Here is a 17,978-nt window from a genome sequence, read left to right on the forward strand (position 1 = left end):
TCATCCAAGGTCACGCAGGGAGTCTGTAGCAGAGCTGGGACATGAAGCAGGCCCTGGTCTAATCCCCTATTCATCAGGCCATCTTTCCTATTCTTTTACCACTCATTCATTCCAAGACCTAGAACCACAGTTTGGTCCCTAAGAAAATCACGGCAGTGTCATGGGCCTCTGCACGTACGGGTCTCGTTCTCAGCGTGGCTCAAAGCACGAGGCAGCAGCATCATGTCCGAGCAGCAATTCAGCGGGGACGTGGCAACCGGTTTTGTGTGAGCACCGCCCCTGCCTAGAATACACGCTACAGGCTGCACCAAGCCAGAGACTAGCTTACGCAGATGCCAGCTTCTGCCTCCCCACTGAGGCCGTGGCTGCTTGTGTTCCAAGCAGCAACTGCTGCTGGGAAAATCTCAGGATTGGGCTAATTTACGATTTCCACACCATGCATGAAAGTGCAATCGTCACAGGGCCCTAACCATAACTGCTCCATTTCATCACCACAACCCACTGCCCTCTCCTCTCCTTGTGTTAGCTGGAGTCATTTGTCTAGGATCATAGAATCTTAGAATCATAGAACTATAGACATTGACAACAACTGCTGCTCTAATGAATACACTGAGTATTTATCTTATTTTCTTCTTGAAAGTGTCAAAGTGTCACACTGTTTCATTACAACACAAATAGGAGACACCCTGGTCTAGAACATAAGATATTTAAATCTGTGTTAAACAGCAGCTGCCCATAACAATTTTAAAGTATAATAAAACAATATAAAATTAACAGAACACTTTGACTATCATATTCTGTCGTAATATGTCAGCAATGTCACAATATAACGTGACGTGTCATATTATGTACTACTCCTGACATGTCATGAAATAATGTAGAAATAATAAAAATAGTATCAAAATGAAAAAAAAATTGAAACACAAGTCTCATTTTGAAACAAAATTGCTTTTTTTTTTTGTTTCAAAACGAACAATTGGAAACAGATTTTTCTTGGAATTTCTGTTGGGGAAATTTCCTTCTCCCTCCTCAGTGAAAACATCTCTGGATACATCGCTGGCAAGGTGGGGTGACAGCGGGGTGGGCAAGCCAAGTCCTGCTCCTCTGGGAAAGGGCTGGAGAAGCTAACGGGCTGTCTCTTGTCATGGCAGACAGTGTGGGCTGGTAACATCCTGGGCTGGCATCAGGGCCTCCCATGCAGAGGGTGACTCCAGCTTTGCCTCTGACACCGACTCGAGGCAGTTCAATAAACACACGTACTCTAATCTTTACAAGTGTTCGGTGCCGAAGAGAGCAGAGAGCTGGCAGCTATAGGAGCTGGCTCCCCAAGACAGGACAAAACCCAGGGAGTATCAGCACAAGCCACCACCCCCCCCGCCACTGTTCCACCAATGAGCCCCACATCTGGGCAGGTGTTGGAAGGGAGCTCAGCCTCCCAGCTGCGAAAGTCAGTGCAGGGGCTTGTCGGGGCTTGTACTGGCTGTGCTGGGGGGTGTTGGAAACACCGATCCAATCCCAACCAGACAGAGGCCTCTCCCCCACCCACCAGCTCATCCAACACAGGCCACAGCGAACGGCATCATACGGTAACCATGTTCATGCAGAATCAGCTCATCCCGTACTTAGCCAACTTCCTTGAGGCGTTCATGCAGACACTTCACCAGCTGGAGAGCCTTTTCCTGGTGACAAAGACAACTTAATCAGTTGGCAAGAGCAAACAGGGTGCGGAGGAACACGTGGGGAGCAAGCAGTGATGCCAGCCCCACGCAGGGAGGGAGGAAGGGCTCGGGCGCAGGGCAAGAGCGAGCAGCAATGCCAGCTCCAGCCTTTGGAAAATATGGTCACCCTATCTAGTATGTGCATCGGTGCTCATCCAAGTTCTGTCTGCAGCCCCCCCAGAAAGTCAGTGCTGGGGGGATCAGGTGAGTGGCTCAGGCCAGCCCCAGGGGGGCAAGGAGGGGAGGCTCGGGCCAGCCCCACACACTGTCCTGTTTTCCCTTTGGGAAATATGGTCACCCTACGACTGCACCCAAACCAGTGCTGCAATGGAGTAGCGGGCCTGGTGGAAGCCTCGTCTTTCATCCCCAGCCTACGGCTGTGGTCCAATTTTGTCGGGGGTGCTGAGGGTGCCTGGGAACCCCCGTTCGCTCCTCTCCTGACGTGACAGAACAATCAGGGGAATCTATCTGAGGGCTCCAAACGCATCCCGCTCCAGGAGCAAGGCACAGAATTGCAGCTCCCCCTAAGTCCAGCTTCTGCAGGGTCACGGACCTGGCCTGGGAGCTAGGCTGCAGCCAGTGCACTAACATACATGCTAGTCGTCAAGAGAGAATGGGAGAAAGAGAACTGCCAGGAGAGAGAGAGCAGGAGAAAAGCCAGCCAAGTGGCAGGCAAGCCAGGGGAGTCACCAGTTAGACAGTGGGAGCTTAGGGCAAAGTGACAGTCCGGAGACAGAGACGGGCTGCCAACAAGAGGGAGGAAAAACATCATATGGACCCAAATCCAACTCCCGGCTCCCACAATCCCCCTCAGACTCAAGTTTGGATCCAAATTCCTTGGTGCCCCCATCTCTCCCTAACGTGCTGAGCTGAAATCTGGGAGCCCGACTTTGGAAACATCAGGGGCCATATCCAAGCTTTGTGGTCTTTGAACAAAATCAATTTTAGTTACAAAACCCCTCCCCAAAAATGTTCAGATGTAAAAAAGGGCCAGATTCCGATCATGGTGAGACTGGGGAACGCCAGACTAACACCCCCGAAATCAGCGGAACAAATTCCATCCTCGGGGACGGTGGTGTCAGTCTGGAGCACCTGCACCAACTCTAATGTGATTACAAGGGCAAGATTAACTAATGCCCATGCCTTGAGAGGGGAGTTTCCATCCTTTTGAAAGAAAGAAAGAAAGAAAGAAAGAAAGAAAGAAAGAAAGAAGACTTTAAGCAATTTCAAGTGTCACACGAAAGCAAAAATAGTCCAGATGATCAGATTCTCAGCTGGTGTAGATCAGTGAAGCTCCATTAAGTTCAGCGGAGCTATGCCAAGTGACATCAGTTGAGGACCTGCTCTAGGGTTTATCTTAACACGGTTACAATAGCCTTTCACACACCACCATTGTGCTTGTATATTACACCCCCTGGTTCAGTCAGAAGGTAAGCTTTCACATGTGCCTGATCTCGCCGCATGCTGAACATTTACACGCCAAGTGTTTCCTCCAAGACATCCCCGTAATGTCTCCCTTTGGGCCAGACTGGCATGGCGATTTCTACCAGCTGAGGATCCGCCCTCTCTCGATATATTTGGTATCATCCGATCTCCATTAAATGCCTTTCGCCTAGGCTGGCATTAGCAGGAATGGGGCATGTTTCTATCTCCCCATCACAACCTGCACGCCAAACCGGACTGAACTTCTTTTGCACCCGTCTCCTCCCTCCTCGTCCTATGTGACAGGCGTGTGATCCCTGCTTGTTAAGCCTTCTTTGCATGTCTTCCCCCTCCTGACAGTGACGGTTTCCTAAATGTCTAGGCCTTCAGTGTCTGTCTGAATTTTGCATCCTGACGGGAAGGTTCCCCCTCACGGCGCCCGCCCGCGCTGGAACTGACAATACAGCAGTTCACCTTGGCCACTGCTTTGTGAAGTGCCCAAGGCTGGGAGCAGCCAGCTCCGCAGCCCAGGCTGATGGGCAGAGCTGGGGAGGGTTTTTTGATGATTATTATTTAACAGGCTGCCCTGCGAATGACCTCGGAGGTTTAAAGCTCTCAGTGCCATGTGCTTGTCAGTCACTCCCTGCATCTGGGCTATTCATAGCTTCCCTCCGAGGCCTTTTTCCCTACCCGCTCCAGGATTAGCTCCTCCTGACAATCAGCTGACAACGGTTGTGGGGAGGGCGAAGGCTTGATCCATGCCTGCAGCTGCCACCTTTTAGCCCCATCACTGTTTGCCCTCTTCCCTCCCTGCCGCTCCATTCAGGGCTTGCTCTGGTGGGTTGGGGAGTGCTCTCGGTCCCCATGGATTTCAGTCGGAGTTGAGGGGGGCAGGACGTACTGCAGGATCGGGCTCTTAAGGCTGCATAAATGACCCAACATTTCCAGCAAGGCTGCAGCCGGGTGAGGAAGTTTTATAACCCTAAGGCTGCGGTGACTCAGAAGTTAGCTCAGGGCCAACAGCCCAGGCCCTGGTGGCCAACTTCCCGGGAACCCCAGAGTCCAGCGTGGCTAGCAGTGCAGAAGGAACTCCAGGGGGAAGGGGGGAGTGATGGTGACAGGAGGTCCTCAAAGGATCTAGGGTACAAAGGCTGAGCCGCAGTTCGTGGTCTGGAAATCACACAACAGCCGTCGCTTTTATGAGCAGAGAGGAATAAGTGTTCTGACCAGATCTGAGCACTGGGCTTTTGCTTTGCAGCTATCTCTGCTCATGAGATTTCTGGTCCTTCCTGTTTGCTATTTCAGCCAGAATCTGGAAGCCAGGAACCGGTGGGAGAGCAGGAGAAACAAGGAGGGCAAATCCCATTATCCAAAATATTTGGAGCCACAGACAAGGTTCAGTTCAGCGGTTGACTCGATGGCCGGGAAGAGTTTGGGACCAGGGACAAACTGGAATCATTTACCTGAACCTCTCAGAACTTTGTGGATCCCCGATGGGACCCAGCCCTGGTTTTACAGAACCACTACTCCATCCAACACGCTTCTGCAAAATCAACCTCCCTTTTGATGTAGTTCTCCTACCCAAACTGGCCCCTCCTGCCCTTCCTCAGCAGTCAGGTAAGCAGGTGGCTAGGAGAACTTTTTAAAACTGAAAAAAGACTCCCCTGTTGTCTGTCTGTTGTTGTGCTCCCGGAGAGAGAGGACAGGGCAGAGCTATGCTGTGAAAAGCTTGGACCAGGTATGAAAAATCATCAGTATCATACCAAGAAACTACTCATCTAAAACCCCAGCTATAGAAATAGATCAGGAAATGTCTAGGAAGACGCGATTAGGTTTATCTCTTTTTATTTCTTTATGGCTTGTGGACTCTGCTGTGCTAACCTCAGGTGCTTTTGTGTTGCTGGTAACTTTAAGCGGGACCTCAAGAAAGCGATTCTTAATGCTTAATCCTTGTAGGTGTTGTTTTTTTAAAATCTAGCAAATGCCTAAGTTCCCAGATGTATTTTCTTTCTCTTTTTTTTAATTAATAAAATTTACCTTTTTAAGAACGGAATTGGAGGTTAAGAGGTGTGTACATGTTGTTTAATTAGCTGATGGCAACAGCTGATTTCCTTTGTTTTCTTTCTCAGCTCTTCCCCGGAGGGGGGTGAAAGGGCTTGAGGGTACCCCAGAGGGAGAAATTCCCAAGTGCGCCTTCCTGGGTTCTCAAAGGGGCTCAGCACTTGGGTGGTGGCAGCATCTACCCATCGAAGATCAGAGAAAAGCTGTAACCTTGGGAGTTTAATACCAGCCTGGAGTGGCCAGTATTAATTTTTAGAATCCTTGCGGGCCCCCACCTTCTGCACCCAAAGTGCCAGAGTGGGGAATCAGCCTTGACAGCATAACTCTGCCCTGTCCCCTCTCTCCGGGAACACAACCACAGACAGATAGAAGGGGAGTCTTGTTTCAATTTTAAAATGTTCTAGCCCTCCCATTGGCTCTGTTGGCCAGGTGCCCACTCACTTCCTTTGACCTATGCATAGCAGTGAGACTTTTTAACCCATTACAGGTAGAGCAATTAAAGAACAGCTACTAAAAGGGATTTTATAGCTACTGGTTGGCTGGGTGTCCATAAAAGGGAGCTACCCTCCCCCTTCATTTATCACAGGAAGGTTGCAGCGTAACCGTACTTTATTCCTTAGAATGCAGCACAACAACACACAAGAACCCCAAAACAGAGAGAGACAAAGCAGGCTGCTCCCTATAACCTAGTGACACAACTCACCCCACTTTAGTCTAGATGGGCTGACTACACACTGACAGATGCTAGGCCCAATCACCACCGAGACTGCAACCAAGACCAGGAAAAAAAACCCTGAAATTTAAATTGACAGCCTACAATTTTAACAGAGTTTTCAATACTCCACAGATACAATTTGTGCTCACAATTATCTGCAGGAGCAGCACCTGATCTGTGAGCACTGTGAGGACAAGCAGCCCAAATTTCAGGCTCAAAAGCAGAGGCCGGAAATCTGTCCCTACATCTCTTTTGCCCTTTGATTTTGATATAGTTTCTGTTCCCCAGGAGAGTAACCTCATGAGATGCAGCAGAAGCCTGATAGGGAGGAGTCTCCTGAGAATGAGACAGATTTCTCTAAACAAAACACACTAGCAGCCACTAGTGGTGATGGGGCCTGGAGAGTGTGCGGGGAAGATTAAAACAAGTACTTGGCCATCTATCTCCTTGGTGGCCCAAGCAAGTGGCATCATGGAGAAGAGGGGCAGAAATGCTCTTTAAATTCTATTTAGCAGACTTGGCACTCGGGAAATGGGGGGGCACCTCTATAAGCTTCTCAGAGGCTTTCCTGAAAGCTGCATGTGATTTTAATTCTCCATCAGCACCACGGAGGATTCAGTCTCGTCTTTCTCTCCCACAAGAGGCATTTGACTTTTAAACCATTCCCTGCAGCCGGCTTCATTTTGCTGCATGTATCCTGCTGGAGACATGGGGGCCACTTCCTGCTCTCAGTTACGTCAGTGTAAATCTGGAGGAACCCCAGGGAAGTCAGTGGGCTCCCTCTGAATTGACACCAGTGTAGCTGGAAGCAGGATGCGCCTCAGATAAATATATTCTGAGTAGTGCTGGCTGGATAGGGAGGGGAAAGCATGTGATTTGTACTAGATTTTTGGTTTTTGCACAAGAGAGAACAGGCAAAAAGATTTAGGAAGAATAAAAGGATTACAGTAGAACCCCAGAGTTACAAACTGACTGGTCAACCACACACCTCATTTGGAACTGCAAGTACACAATCAGGCAGCAGCAGACACACACAAACACACACACAAAAGCAAATACAGTACAGTTCTATGTTAAGTGTCAACTATTAAAAAAATAAAGGGAAAGTTAAAAAAAAAAGATTTGACAAGATAAGGAAATTGTTTCTGTGCCTGTTTCATTTAAATTAAGATGGTTAAAAGCAGCATTTTGCTTCTGCGTAGTAAGGTTTCAAAGCTATATTAAGTCAATGTTCAGCTGTAACCTTTTGAAAGAACCAGAACGTTTTGTTCAGAGTTACGAACAAGCTCCAGTCCGGAGGGGTTTGTAACTCTGAGGTTCTGCTGTACATACAAACTGGGGGGCTGGGTTCTTGAGGTGCTATGGGCCTTCAGCACCCATTGGGAACCGAAGATGCTCAGCACCTTGCGGGATTGGGCCCCAGAAGAGGAAGTATCCGATATCCACGGCTGCCATTCTGGATTCCTAGTAACTCTACAAAGACAGAAATACAGAGCGAGGACTGTCCAGGAGGGAGAGGGAGGGCTTCAAGCATTAGACCCAACACAGGTCCTAACTCGTACTAACAGCCCGTTGTAAGTGAGGGGAAGGGATGTTTGACAAGCGTCTCAGGGCTCTGGAACATCAACAGGCTCCTGGCTTCCAACAGGGCAGGAAGAAGCTGAGGGCCATACACAAAAATGCCAGAGTATTTTGGGTGTGTGCCCAATTGCAAGCAAGCAAGAATCTACCATTGCAGCCCCCCTGCGTATCTGTGCAGAGAGTTCTCCCCAAGTCACCCTAACCGCTTTTCATTCCAGCATCACCCACTTGCCTTTGTCGCACTGCAGCTCCTGTAAAAGGAGCTAAATCTTAGGGAGAAGGCAGATTTCCCCAAGAGAGAAGGGAAGAGCAGGGAAGCAGCATAGCGTACTGGGGCCAAAGCCCCCCACAGCTAATCTAATAACAGCCCCAACACACTTTGGTGGCCCCGGGAACCCGTCACTCCCCAGTAACCAATGGGAAAGCAGAGTTGGACCAATTCCTTCCTGAGAACCCTGACTATTGTATTTAGCCTCTCTGTTTAAATCCCGGGGATGAACTGAGACCCGCACAGCTCTCACAGGCCCTGATCCCGCAAAGCAGTCCCGCATAAGTATGTGCCAAAAGCTAAGTATTTGCTTACGTGCCTTGCTGAATCAGGGCCAAAGGGCACTGAAATGGGAGGCCCTGAGCCACAATGACCAAAGCCAGAAAATTCACATATGAGAAGCTGACTCACCTAGCTCTTTGCTCCTGATGTGATAGATAGATAGATAGATAGATAGATAGATAGATAGATAGATAGATAGATAGATCTTCCAGCCAAGGACTTTACCTCCTTATACGTTTGTAATGGGCTTATCCCAATGGGGCAGCAATCCTGAACGAAGTCTTTAAACGTGGCCCTAATGTAAGTAAATAGTATTAATGACACTAGATCAATGATGAGAAACCTGCCTTGCAGACACTGTGGTCGCTGGGGCTCTAGGAACCTCCTGCTTCCTGCCAAGCTTTTGCCTGCAATGTGATTGAAATGTATCATTTCTTTCCTCTGCAGTTTGGTGGAAGTCTATAACATGCACATTGTCTACCCCGAACACACCACAACAGCTCATTTGGAACTTTAACCTGGCCCCCATTGGGAGCATATGTATCTCTGATCTGAATAGAGAAGTCTATTCCTTTCTAAAGGAACAGAGAAAAACTAATGTCCCCAGTCAACACATTCTGGGGTTTGGCTGTAGGGAGCTCCCAAAATTTTGCAGATACAAACCTCAGAAGCACCTGATCCTCGTGGTCAGAGATAAGGTACATATTGTGCAGAACCTTAGCCACAAAGTTTGGATCAGGACCTGGATCTGAACTTTCCCAAAGATGTTTGGATTGGACTTTTTTTGGTTCATAGGCATCTTTAGTAAAAACCCCAAACAGTGTGCAAATTTATCTGAGTTTTTGGCCCAAATAAATAAGTAAATAGTTTTCATTTAAAACACATACAAAAATTGTGAATTTGCAAAATTTCTCTTAGGAAAAATTTCCACTTTCTGACCATCTCCCATTGTACTGTGTCTAGTCCAATGGGGCTTGGATCTCAATTAGGTGCTCTAGCTGCTACTGTTAATTCATTAATTAATAATAGCAATGATAATAATATGGATCTATGGGTTTGGTTTGACTCTATCTCTAGTCTTTCACACTCTGATGGTCCACTGTGAAATGTGGTTTTTATCCACTGAAAGTTTCAACTTTTTTCGAAAAACCAAAAGTTTTTTGCTCGAAACCAGAAGTTTTCAGCTTTTGGCCAAAAGGTTTTGGGTTTTTTGATTTTTCACCAAAAAGTGAATGTTTAGCAGAAAGTAGAAACTTTTCACAACAAAAATTATTACTCAAAACCCCAATTTTTCATTGAAAACCAGTTCCTAGCTGTGAAACCCAGAATTAATTTGGGATTCTTGGACAATCACGTAAAGCAGACAGGCTGCAGGAAGTTTGCACCCTATAATCCTAAATTACTGACCATATTTCCTGGTGATACTATAGAGATTAAAAAATTTATTTGGGCATAAGCTTTCATGGGCTAAAACCCACTTCATCAGATGCATGGAGTGAAAAATACAGTAAGCAGTATCTATATCACAGCACATGAAAAGATGGGAGTTGCCTTCCCAAGTGGGGGGTCAGTGCTAATGAGGCCAATTCAATTAAGGTGGAAGTGGCCTATTCTCAACAGTTGACAAGAAGGGGCGAATATTAACAGAGGGAAAATTACCTTTGCAGTGCTAACGAGGCCAACGCAATCAAGGTGGACGTCACCCATTCCCAACAGTTGACAAGTAGGTGTGAGTATCAGCAGAAGGAAAATTACTTATTGTAATATTTATTTATTTAAGCCCCGCAGTCTCCTGGGTGCTTTACAGAGCAAATACAAAGATCTGATCCTGGCAACTAAGAGTTGACAATCTGGGGACCTGATCCTGCAAAGATTTACCCACGTGAGTCGATTTATTCACGTGAGTAAGTTTACACAGGATGGGGCATGGAATGAGAGTAATAAAAAAGGAGGTGCGTGCGAGTGCCAGGGTTACAGCAATGGGGCTGCCCAGTGTCTCAGTTTGTTACAGTACGTGGGTGCCTTGTGGGACAAGCACTTAGTGCTACTAAACGCGCTAATCATCAAGTTTTATGGAAACCTTCTCAGCAGAAGCAAAAACATGAACATAAAGGGTCTATTTCTGATCTCACTCCAGGTTCGTGCTGCTGTAACTCCACTGACTTCAGCGGAGATACTCCCAGTGAGATCAGAATCCGGCTCCGTGTTATCACATTTTCAACAGGTTTCAGAGTAGCAGCCGTGTTAGTCTGTATCAGCAAAAAGAACAGGACTCGTGGCACCTTAGAGACTAACAAATTTATTTGGGCATTCTCTTTCGTGGGCTAAAACCCACTTCATCAGACGCATGCAGTGGAAAATACAGTAGGTAGATATATATATATATATATATATATATATACAGAGAACATGAAAAAATGGGGGTTGCCATACCAACTCTAAAGAGACTAATCAATTAAGGTGGGCTATTATCAGCAGGAGAAAAAAACTTTTGTAGTGATAATCAGGATGGCCCATTTCAAACAGTTGACAAGAAGGTGTGAGTAAGAGTAGGGGGAAAATTAGCATGGAGAAATAGTTTTTAGTTTGTGTAATGACCCATCCACTCCCAGTCTTTATTCAAGCCAATTTAATGGTGTCCAGTTTGCAGATTAATTCCAGTTCTGCAGTTTCTTGTTGGAGTCTGTTTTTAAAGGTTTTTTGTTGCAGAATTGTGACATTTAGGTCTGTAATCGAGCGACCAGGGAGGTTGAAGTGTTCTCCGACTGGTTTTTGAGTGTTATAATTCTTGATGTCTGATTTGTGTCCATTTATTCTTTAGCGTAGAGACTGTCCGGTTTGGCCAATGTACATGGCAGAGGGGCATTGCTGGCACATGATGGCATATAGCACATTGGTGGATGTGCAGGTGAACGAGCCTCTGTTGTTGTTGCTGATGTGATTAGCCCACCTTAATTGATTACTCTCACTAGAGTTGGTATGGCAACCCCCATTTTTTCATGTTTTCTGTATATATATATATCTTCCTACTGTATTTTCCATTCCATGCATCTGATTAAGTGGGTTTTAGCCTACGAAAGCTTATGCCCAGATAAATTTGTTAGTCTCTAAGGTGCCACAAGTACTCCTTGTTCTTTTCACATTTTCAACTGGATTCTTCTGCAGAAATGACATGGTTAAGAGAACTGTACCAACACTTTGGCCTTAGCTTATTATTGTTCCTGTCCTTAAAAACTCATTTGGTTCCTCACCTGCATCTTCCCACAGAGATGTCACGCAGCTAGGAGATTTCTTTTAAAAAGAGGTTCTGTTTTTAGAAATAACCCAACCCCCTGATCGATGCACCCCACAACTTGGTGGTATTCGAAAGCCAAACCCGAACATTACACTTGTGCTATGAGCCCATCTGTAGAGTTAATCAATCCAAGCAAAACACATGGGCTGGTTGATTGGCTCAGTTCAGCAACTGTCCATTGGGTAATTGTAAATGTGGCCATAGCCAAGCATTGCAGTGGTTTAAAATTACACCCCAGAAGGGAAGAAGGTTCCTCTTGGAGATTTATTAAAGACAACACTTCTCATCTACGTGCTCCTACCTTTGTGGCGGACAGATGGACTGGCCAGTTAGATTACTGGATAGATTCTGTACCGTCAAGAACCACCCAACGTTAGCTACCTGCGTAACGACATGATCGTCTTTTCATCACCCTCATGCGTTCTCCCTAATGTTTGTCACTCATTTTGCATCTTGTTTAGAATTAGCCTTTAAGGCCCGGATCCTCGAAGAGATTTAGGCCCCTGACTCCCATTGATTTCAAAGGCAGTTTGGCACCTAAACCCCTGCGAGGATCTGGGCATATGTTCTCTGGCTCGTCCCATGTGTTTGTACAACACCTAGCACAAGGGAGCCACAATCCGGCTAGGAGCCTTGGGGCAGCACTGTAATATGAACACATAGAATCACAGAATATCAGGGTTGGAAGGGACCTCAGGAGGTCATCTAGTCCAACCCCCTGCTCAAAGCAGGACCAATCCCCAATTTTTGCCCCAGATCCCTAAAGGGTCCCCTCAAGGATTGAACTCACAACCCTGTGTTTAGCAGGCCAATGCTCAAACCACTGAGCTATCCCTCCCCCCATATTTATGATGACACACAGACAGACAGACGGACGGACGGACAGAGGACTAAAGGCTGTTTAGCTATAGCACCCTGCTCTGTCACTTTCCTCTGTTGCACTAGGCTGGGGTATTCAATGCAGTGTACCCAACTCAGCTCCCCACTCCCACTGGGAGTTAAGAGGGAGGTTTCCAAAGACACAAGGGACAATGAGGTACCCAGTCCCCACTGTAAGCCAATGGGAGTTGGGCACTTAACTCCCCTGAGTGCCTTTGAAAACCTCCGACCCAGTTCTTTAGGCTCCTATGCTGACCCCAGACAATCATACTCTCCTGTTGTTTTGCTGCCCTTTCCACATTGTAGCTCTCGTGTGTATTGTCGTGGGTTCTTTGTGCGACGGGAGGACACCGAGCGAGGTTGCAGACCAGCGTTTCATCATCTCGCTTGGTGGAGATTGTTAATTGTTAATGACTAGATGCGAGATTAATTTTTAATGGCAGCGTCTTAATTGTGATGCTATAAATAGACCCCTTGCGTCTGTTTCTGGATTAGCAGCCTTGACAGGCGCACTTTGAATCACATAGAGGTTTTCCGGGGCCCCGCCCTCTATTCCTTACCCTGGCGAGTACTTCTGGCTCATGCCAATGTGGGACAGCTCAGATGAGTCAGGAGTACTCATGAGAGCACCATTTCTTTGTGCTCTAAGATTCGGATTGACTCCTATATGAAAAAAACCCCACAGAGCAGCCAGGAATCTCCCAAGAGTTTCCACTCCAGGAGCACCCAGCATGTCATCCCAGCTGGGTGAGGCAGGGTGGGGCATGCCCTGATGAGGACGAGATTGGGGAGCAGACCCATCCCCCTGGATGGAGTACCCCAAGATCCGTGGGGATATCCCAGGCACCCCAAGAAATCTGCAGAGGAGGGACAAGGCATTTGCACTGCTCCTCAAGCACCCAATGGGACCGCAGGATAGCAGCAGCCTTGGGGTCTATGAATCTAGGTGACGGTGGGAGCCATTGCAGCTACTTGGCAAGATTTCTTCTCACCATTGTTCATGATGAGTTTGGACTGGACGCCCAGAACTTGAGATGGACGCGTCTAATAACAGATGCCAGCCAGTGCATCAGACAGATCTAATAGTCTGCATGGCAAGAACGGGACTGAGATCCAGCACCTCATTTCAAGCAGGGAATAAGCACACAGCAATGGGCACCAGACTGGGTTTTGATTGAACTCATGACTTAGAAAGACCAGGCCACAGAACCCCAGGAGCCAACCACGCCCCTGCTTTCTTGCCTACGTGGTGCCTGAGGATTTGGGGGAATTATCCGCCTTCAAACAAACCTCTGTGACATCTCCACCTCCATGTCTTTGCACTAGTATCACATTTCCATCTCTCAGTGATGCTAAACAGGGGTCATTTGCACCTAATCTCTGAGAGTATGTTGCCTAGGAAAGTCCTGCTCTGATGCCAGGAATACAAGGCCAAATTCTATCCTCATTTACACTAGTGTAAATCTGGAGAGACTCAATCCAGTCACTTGGGATTGACATAGGTGTAATTTAGAATCTGGCCCTCACTCTAACAGGTTAAATCCAGCCTATTGCATCTGGAGCTGTATGAAAAAATTCTCACTGCTGATGAAACTGGCTTAAAATAGAAGGAGGACTTGTGGCATGTTAGAGGCTAACAAATTTATTTGAGCATAAGCTTTCGTGAGCTACAGCTCACTTCATCGGATGATAAATTGGTGAGTCTCTAAGGTGCCACAAGTCCTCATTTTCTTTTTGCAAATACAGACTAACACGGCTGCTACTCTGAAACCTGGCTTAAAATAAAAAGTAATTTCCTTGGATTAGTAAAATAGTAAAATAGCCAGACAGCTGTGGCCCCCTGTCCAGAACGGCTCATGAAAGAGCAGACGGCAAGGGAAGCAGTTTTGTTTGCCAGAAAGAACAGGTGAATTTCCAGCGGAAACAGAGAAACAGGATGATTTAGCTGGGGATTGGTCCTGCTTTGAGCAAGGGGTTGGACTAGATGACCTCCTGAGGTCCCTTTCAACCCTGATATTCTCTGATTCTCTGATTCTATGAAACCAAAATAAATTCACACTTCCCTTCTTGCCCCCGGGGTTGGTGTTCGGATTTCACCATTTCCTGTGTGAGGGTGAGTAAATTTCATTTTTCTCTAGTGAAATTTGGTCCTGGATCAAACTGACAAGTACTCAGCAAAGAAATACGTTGAAGCGTTTAGAGAGGCAGCTTGGCCTAGTGGATAGGGTAGTCAGGTGACCTGGGTTCTAGTCACAGCTGTTCTACTGTGTGACCTTCAGCTACTCACTTCCCCTCTGTTTCTCTCCATCTCCTACTGATTTTATGCCCTTTGGGGGCAAAGACTCTCTCTTCCTGTGCACTGGTGGAGTGCAGAGCAGAGTGGGGTCTGGTCTTGGCTGAGGCCCCTAGGGGTGAGCACCACTGTCCCCTATTCATCTGATTGGAGTCTCAGCTTTAAAACCCAGCAATGATGCCTCAGTGTCAACATTCATCCGATGAAGTGAGCTGTAGCTCACGAAAGCTTGTGCTCAAATAAATTGGTTAGTCTCTAAGGTGCCATGAGTACTCCTTTTCTTTTTGCGGATACAGACTAACACGGCTGCTACTCTGAAACCTGTCATTATGCAAGGCACTACATTTAGCCGTATGGAGTGGAAATCTATCAACTTCATGAAAAAACTCGTACAGATACAGACAGATTTCATGGTCTGTGTGTATATAAATCTCCTCACTGTATTTTCCACTTTATGCATCCGATGAAGTGAGCTGTAGCTCACGAAAGCTTATGCTGAAATAAATTTGTTAGTCTCTAAGGTGCCATAAGTCCTCCTTTTCTTTTTGCGAATACAGACTAACACGGCTGCTACTCTGAAACCTGTCATTTAATCACTGATCATTTTTCTTGGCTTAAATGGGAGAGTGAAGCCCAAGGGGCTGGGAATTAGGAATGGCCGAAAGGAAGGAAATGCAGCGAAAAGAGCAGAATGGATTCACAAACACCGAGCCGATGGAGAGATGCAGAGAAAGAGTTTAGAGAAGGAAGAGATAGCCATGGCTTGAAGACAGGGAGATTTTCTCACCGAGTGAAGAATGCAATAACGAGTCACGCAACAGTTAATAAATAACTAGACATTTAGTTACTACATAAAAGCCGCGTCCGCCCCTTGATCTTGACACAAGCCTTCTACTGATGCCAACAGGCATTTCTCGGGGCACTGCGAGGAATATATCACCCTCAACTTATCCCCCAGCCTATGGGCTATGCCCAGTCCTGGCTTTCAGCTCGTTCCTTAGAATGAGACTGACACCCCGATCCTAGAACGAGTTGGAAAATATTCATCTCAAGGGTTATTCAGCGGCAAATGAGGTTTCCATCTACATTTGAACATTTTCAAAATGTGTGTCCATTTCAGCTGAATTGTGTTTGAAGACACCGCCCTCCGCCAGGCCTGAACACAGCGCTCGGATAATGCCGAAACGGCCCGTGTCGACGGCTGCGGAATGGAATGGTTTCGGTTTCCTTTTGAAACGACTTTTTGAAAAGAAATTCTTTTTTTTTCAATTTTTTACGTACAAAAGAGGTCAAAACTGGAATAAAATGTTGCCATTTTAGCAGAACAAAACATTTTCACGAACCCAAAACAAATTGGGGTGGGAGGGGGATTTTGTTTCACGTGAAATGTCATTTTTTCATTTGGGCCCATATCGAAATGGGAAAAAAGATGTGAAAATGCAACATTTCCCAGGAAATGGAAAACCCAGCTTGTGTCAGCTCTAATAGATACCCAGCGACAGCATGTACTCCCCTCAAAGTGGATGGGAATCTTTCCACTATCTTCAATGGCATTGGGCTGGAGACATGGAGAAACAGGCCCTTCCTCATACACACAGACAGTCCGGATCACAGCCTTTCGGTTGTCAGTTGCCGGGAAAAGTAACTTTTTTTTCAGATTTTTTTTCCCAAAACCCTGCAAGATTCCAAGGAAAATGCTCACCATCTCCCCTCAGGTTTAGCCTGTTTCGACACAAATGCCATTTTCTGGACAGAATTATTTTGTCAGTTCTACAATTGTACCTTTCCCACCCACAACAAACACTCTTGTCAGCGACCATGCAGGCTAGAGCACTTTGCCCTTAACCCTACCACGGGTGTGCTCGTTCTGGTCTCCTTTTTGCCCCTTAGGACACAAACCTACCCTACAAATCCATGATCACACCAACAACCAGCTGAAGGCAATCATTCCCCTCAGCTCCTGTAAGGCCTCGTCTTGCAGGCTGACTTAAGTGAGGCAGTCAGCAACTTTCGGGATCAAACCTTACGACTGTGTGTCGGCCAACTCACAAGTGCATTAGACAGAAAGATAAAGAGTCTCCGCACATACACTTCCTAGGCACAGACCATCTTATCTCAGCATGCACATGGAAAAGGTGAAGTTTGGCACCATGATGAATTATCACACTTGCTATCAGAGAGGAAATTAGGCAAAAAACCAATGTTCTGGGGTGCTCCCCTTCAGTACATCACCTGCCAGCTACACAGGTACAGTGCCCTCTCCAAACATGAGCTGCCCATAGCCATACGGTAGATTCAAGGCTTTCTAAAGTCCTTAGAGAAAGTCTTTGCTTGCAGCAGTAACGCCTCTTACAGGGCAGAGTTAAGGTTGTTTGGGGATCATAGCTGAGACTTTCCCTACTTCCAAAAGTCTGAGTTTCTTGTAAGTTTAACCTTAGCTATGAATTTCCTAGCCTGGTAATGGGCATGTTTGGTAACAATAGCATCCTTACAATGAGTCTTACTTTTCTGTTACTAGTATGGACTTTTAACTTTACCTTCAAGGTTTTCTCTGGGAATGGCTTTATCAGTCACAGGTGCATGATGAGTACCTGTCAGATTCCCAGCAGTATTTCTTCTCCTCCCAAAATGGTTCCGTTCCTTATGGGAACCGCAGACTCTTAGGAGGAGCTTCCCCAGAAAGTGGGGCAAGAATTTTTTGTACACCAACCCAGCCAGGCCATGGAGCAAATCGGCGGTAGCCCTAACACCCCAGCACTAGGAGCCGCCGGAGAGCTGTGCTGCAGGGTGCACAGGGACATCCTGAGTGGTCCCCTGGGGTCTTGCCCCCGTGCAAAGTGGACAGGAATAGCCACCAGACCCCTTGTTTCTTACCTGTGTTTCTGATAGGTTGAGCTGCCTCGCTAGCTCCGTCCTCTCCCTGCCGACGACATACTGACACCGCTGAAATTCCAGCTCCAGCCTGTACAGCTGCTCGGCTGTGAAGGAGGTTCGGGTCCTCTTGGGCCGGTCCAGATCCAGCCCTTTGGGGAGAACAATCTCCCGGATGGTCCCTTTGGCATCTGTAAGTCAGCACAAGGAGAGCAGCGTGAAGAGAAGGCTCCTGGTTCTCAGCGGCCAGGGTGGGGCTCAGCAAGGGCGCAGCCGTTTGAGTCTCTGCCCCGTTCCCACTGGCTGTGCATAGCAAGAGCTCCGGAGCATCCTGCCCAGACTCTCTGTCCAGAGACTCAGCCCTTAAAAACCCAGTCCCCCAGACCCCAAACGGCAGAGCTAAGGAGACGGATAGTCCTGGGTATGGTCCCTTCTGACCTTAAAGTCTATGAGCTATTCAAAAAATACCAATTATTTTTTTTTGGGGGGGGTGGGCGGGAGAAACTTGAAAAAAATAAATGCTTTTAAATCCAGCCCAGTTGCCTTTCTGGAAGATGCTTCAGTCAAACATGTTACTGGGCTCCATGCAAAGA

The 17,978-nt window shown here is 47.0% G+C and overlaps 1 protein-coding gene across 1 annotated transcript in view; it reads right to left on the reverse strand.

Annotated features, from left to right (window-relative positions):
* The window catches only part of VAX2 (ventral anterior homeobox 2), a 58,492-nt gene that overhangs the window by 25,746 nt on the left and 14,768 nt on the right, over positions 1–17,978 (reverse strand). Inside the window, exon 2 of the mRNA XM_037896445.2 lies at positions 17,389–17,576. Within this exon, the coding sequence (XP_037752373.1) occupies positions 17,389–17,576 (188 nt within the window). The remainder of the gene's footprint in view (positions 1–17,388; positions 17,577–17,978) is intronic.

The sequence above is a fragment of the Chelonia mydas genome, chromosome 4 (assembly GCF_015237465.2).
Source record: "Chelonia mydas isolate rCheMyd1 chromosome 4, rCheMyd1.pri.v2, whole genome shotgun sequence".
NCBI classification, from domain to species: Eukaryota; Metazoa; Chordata; order Testudines; family Cheloniidae; genus Chelonia; species Chelonia mydas.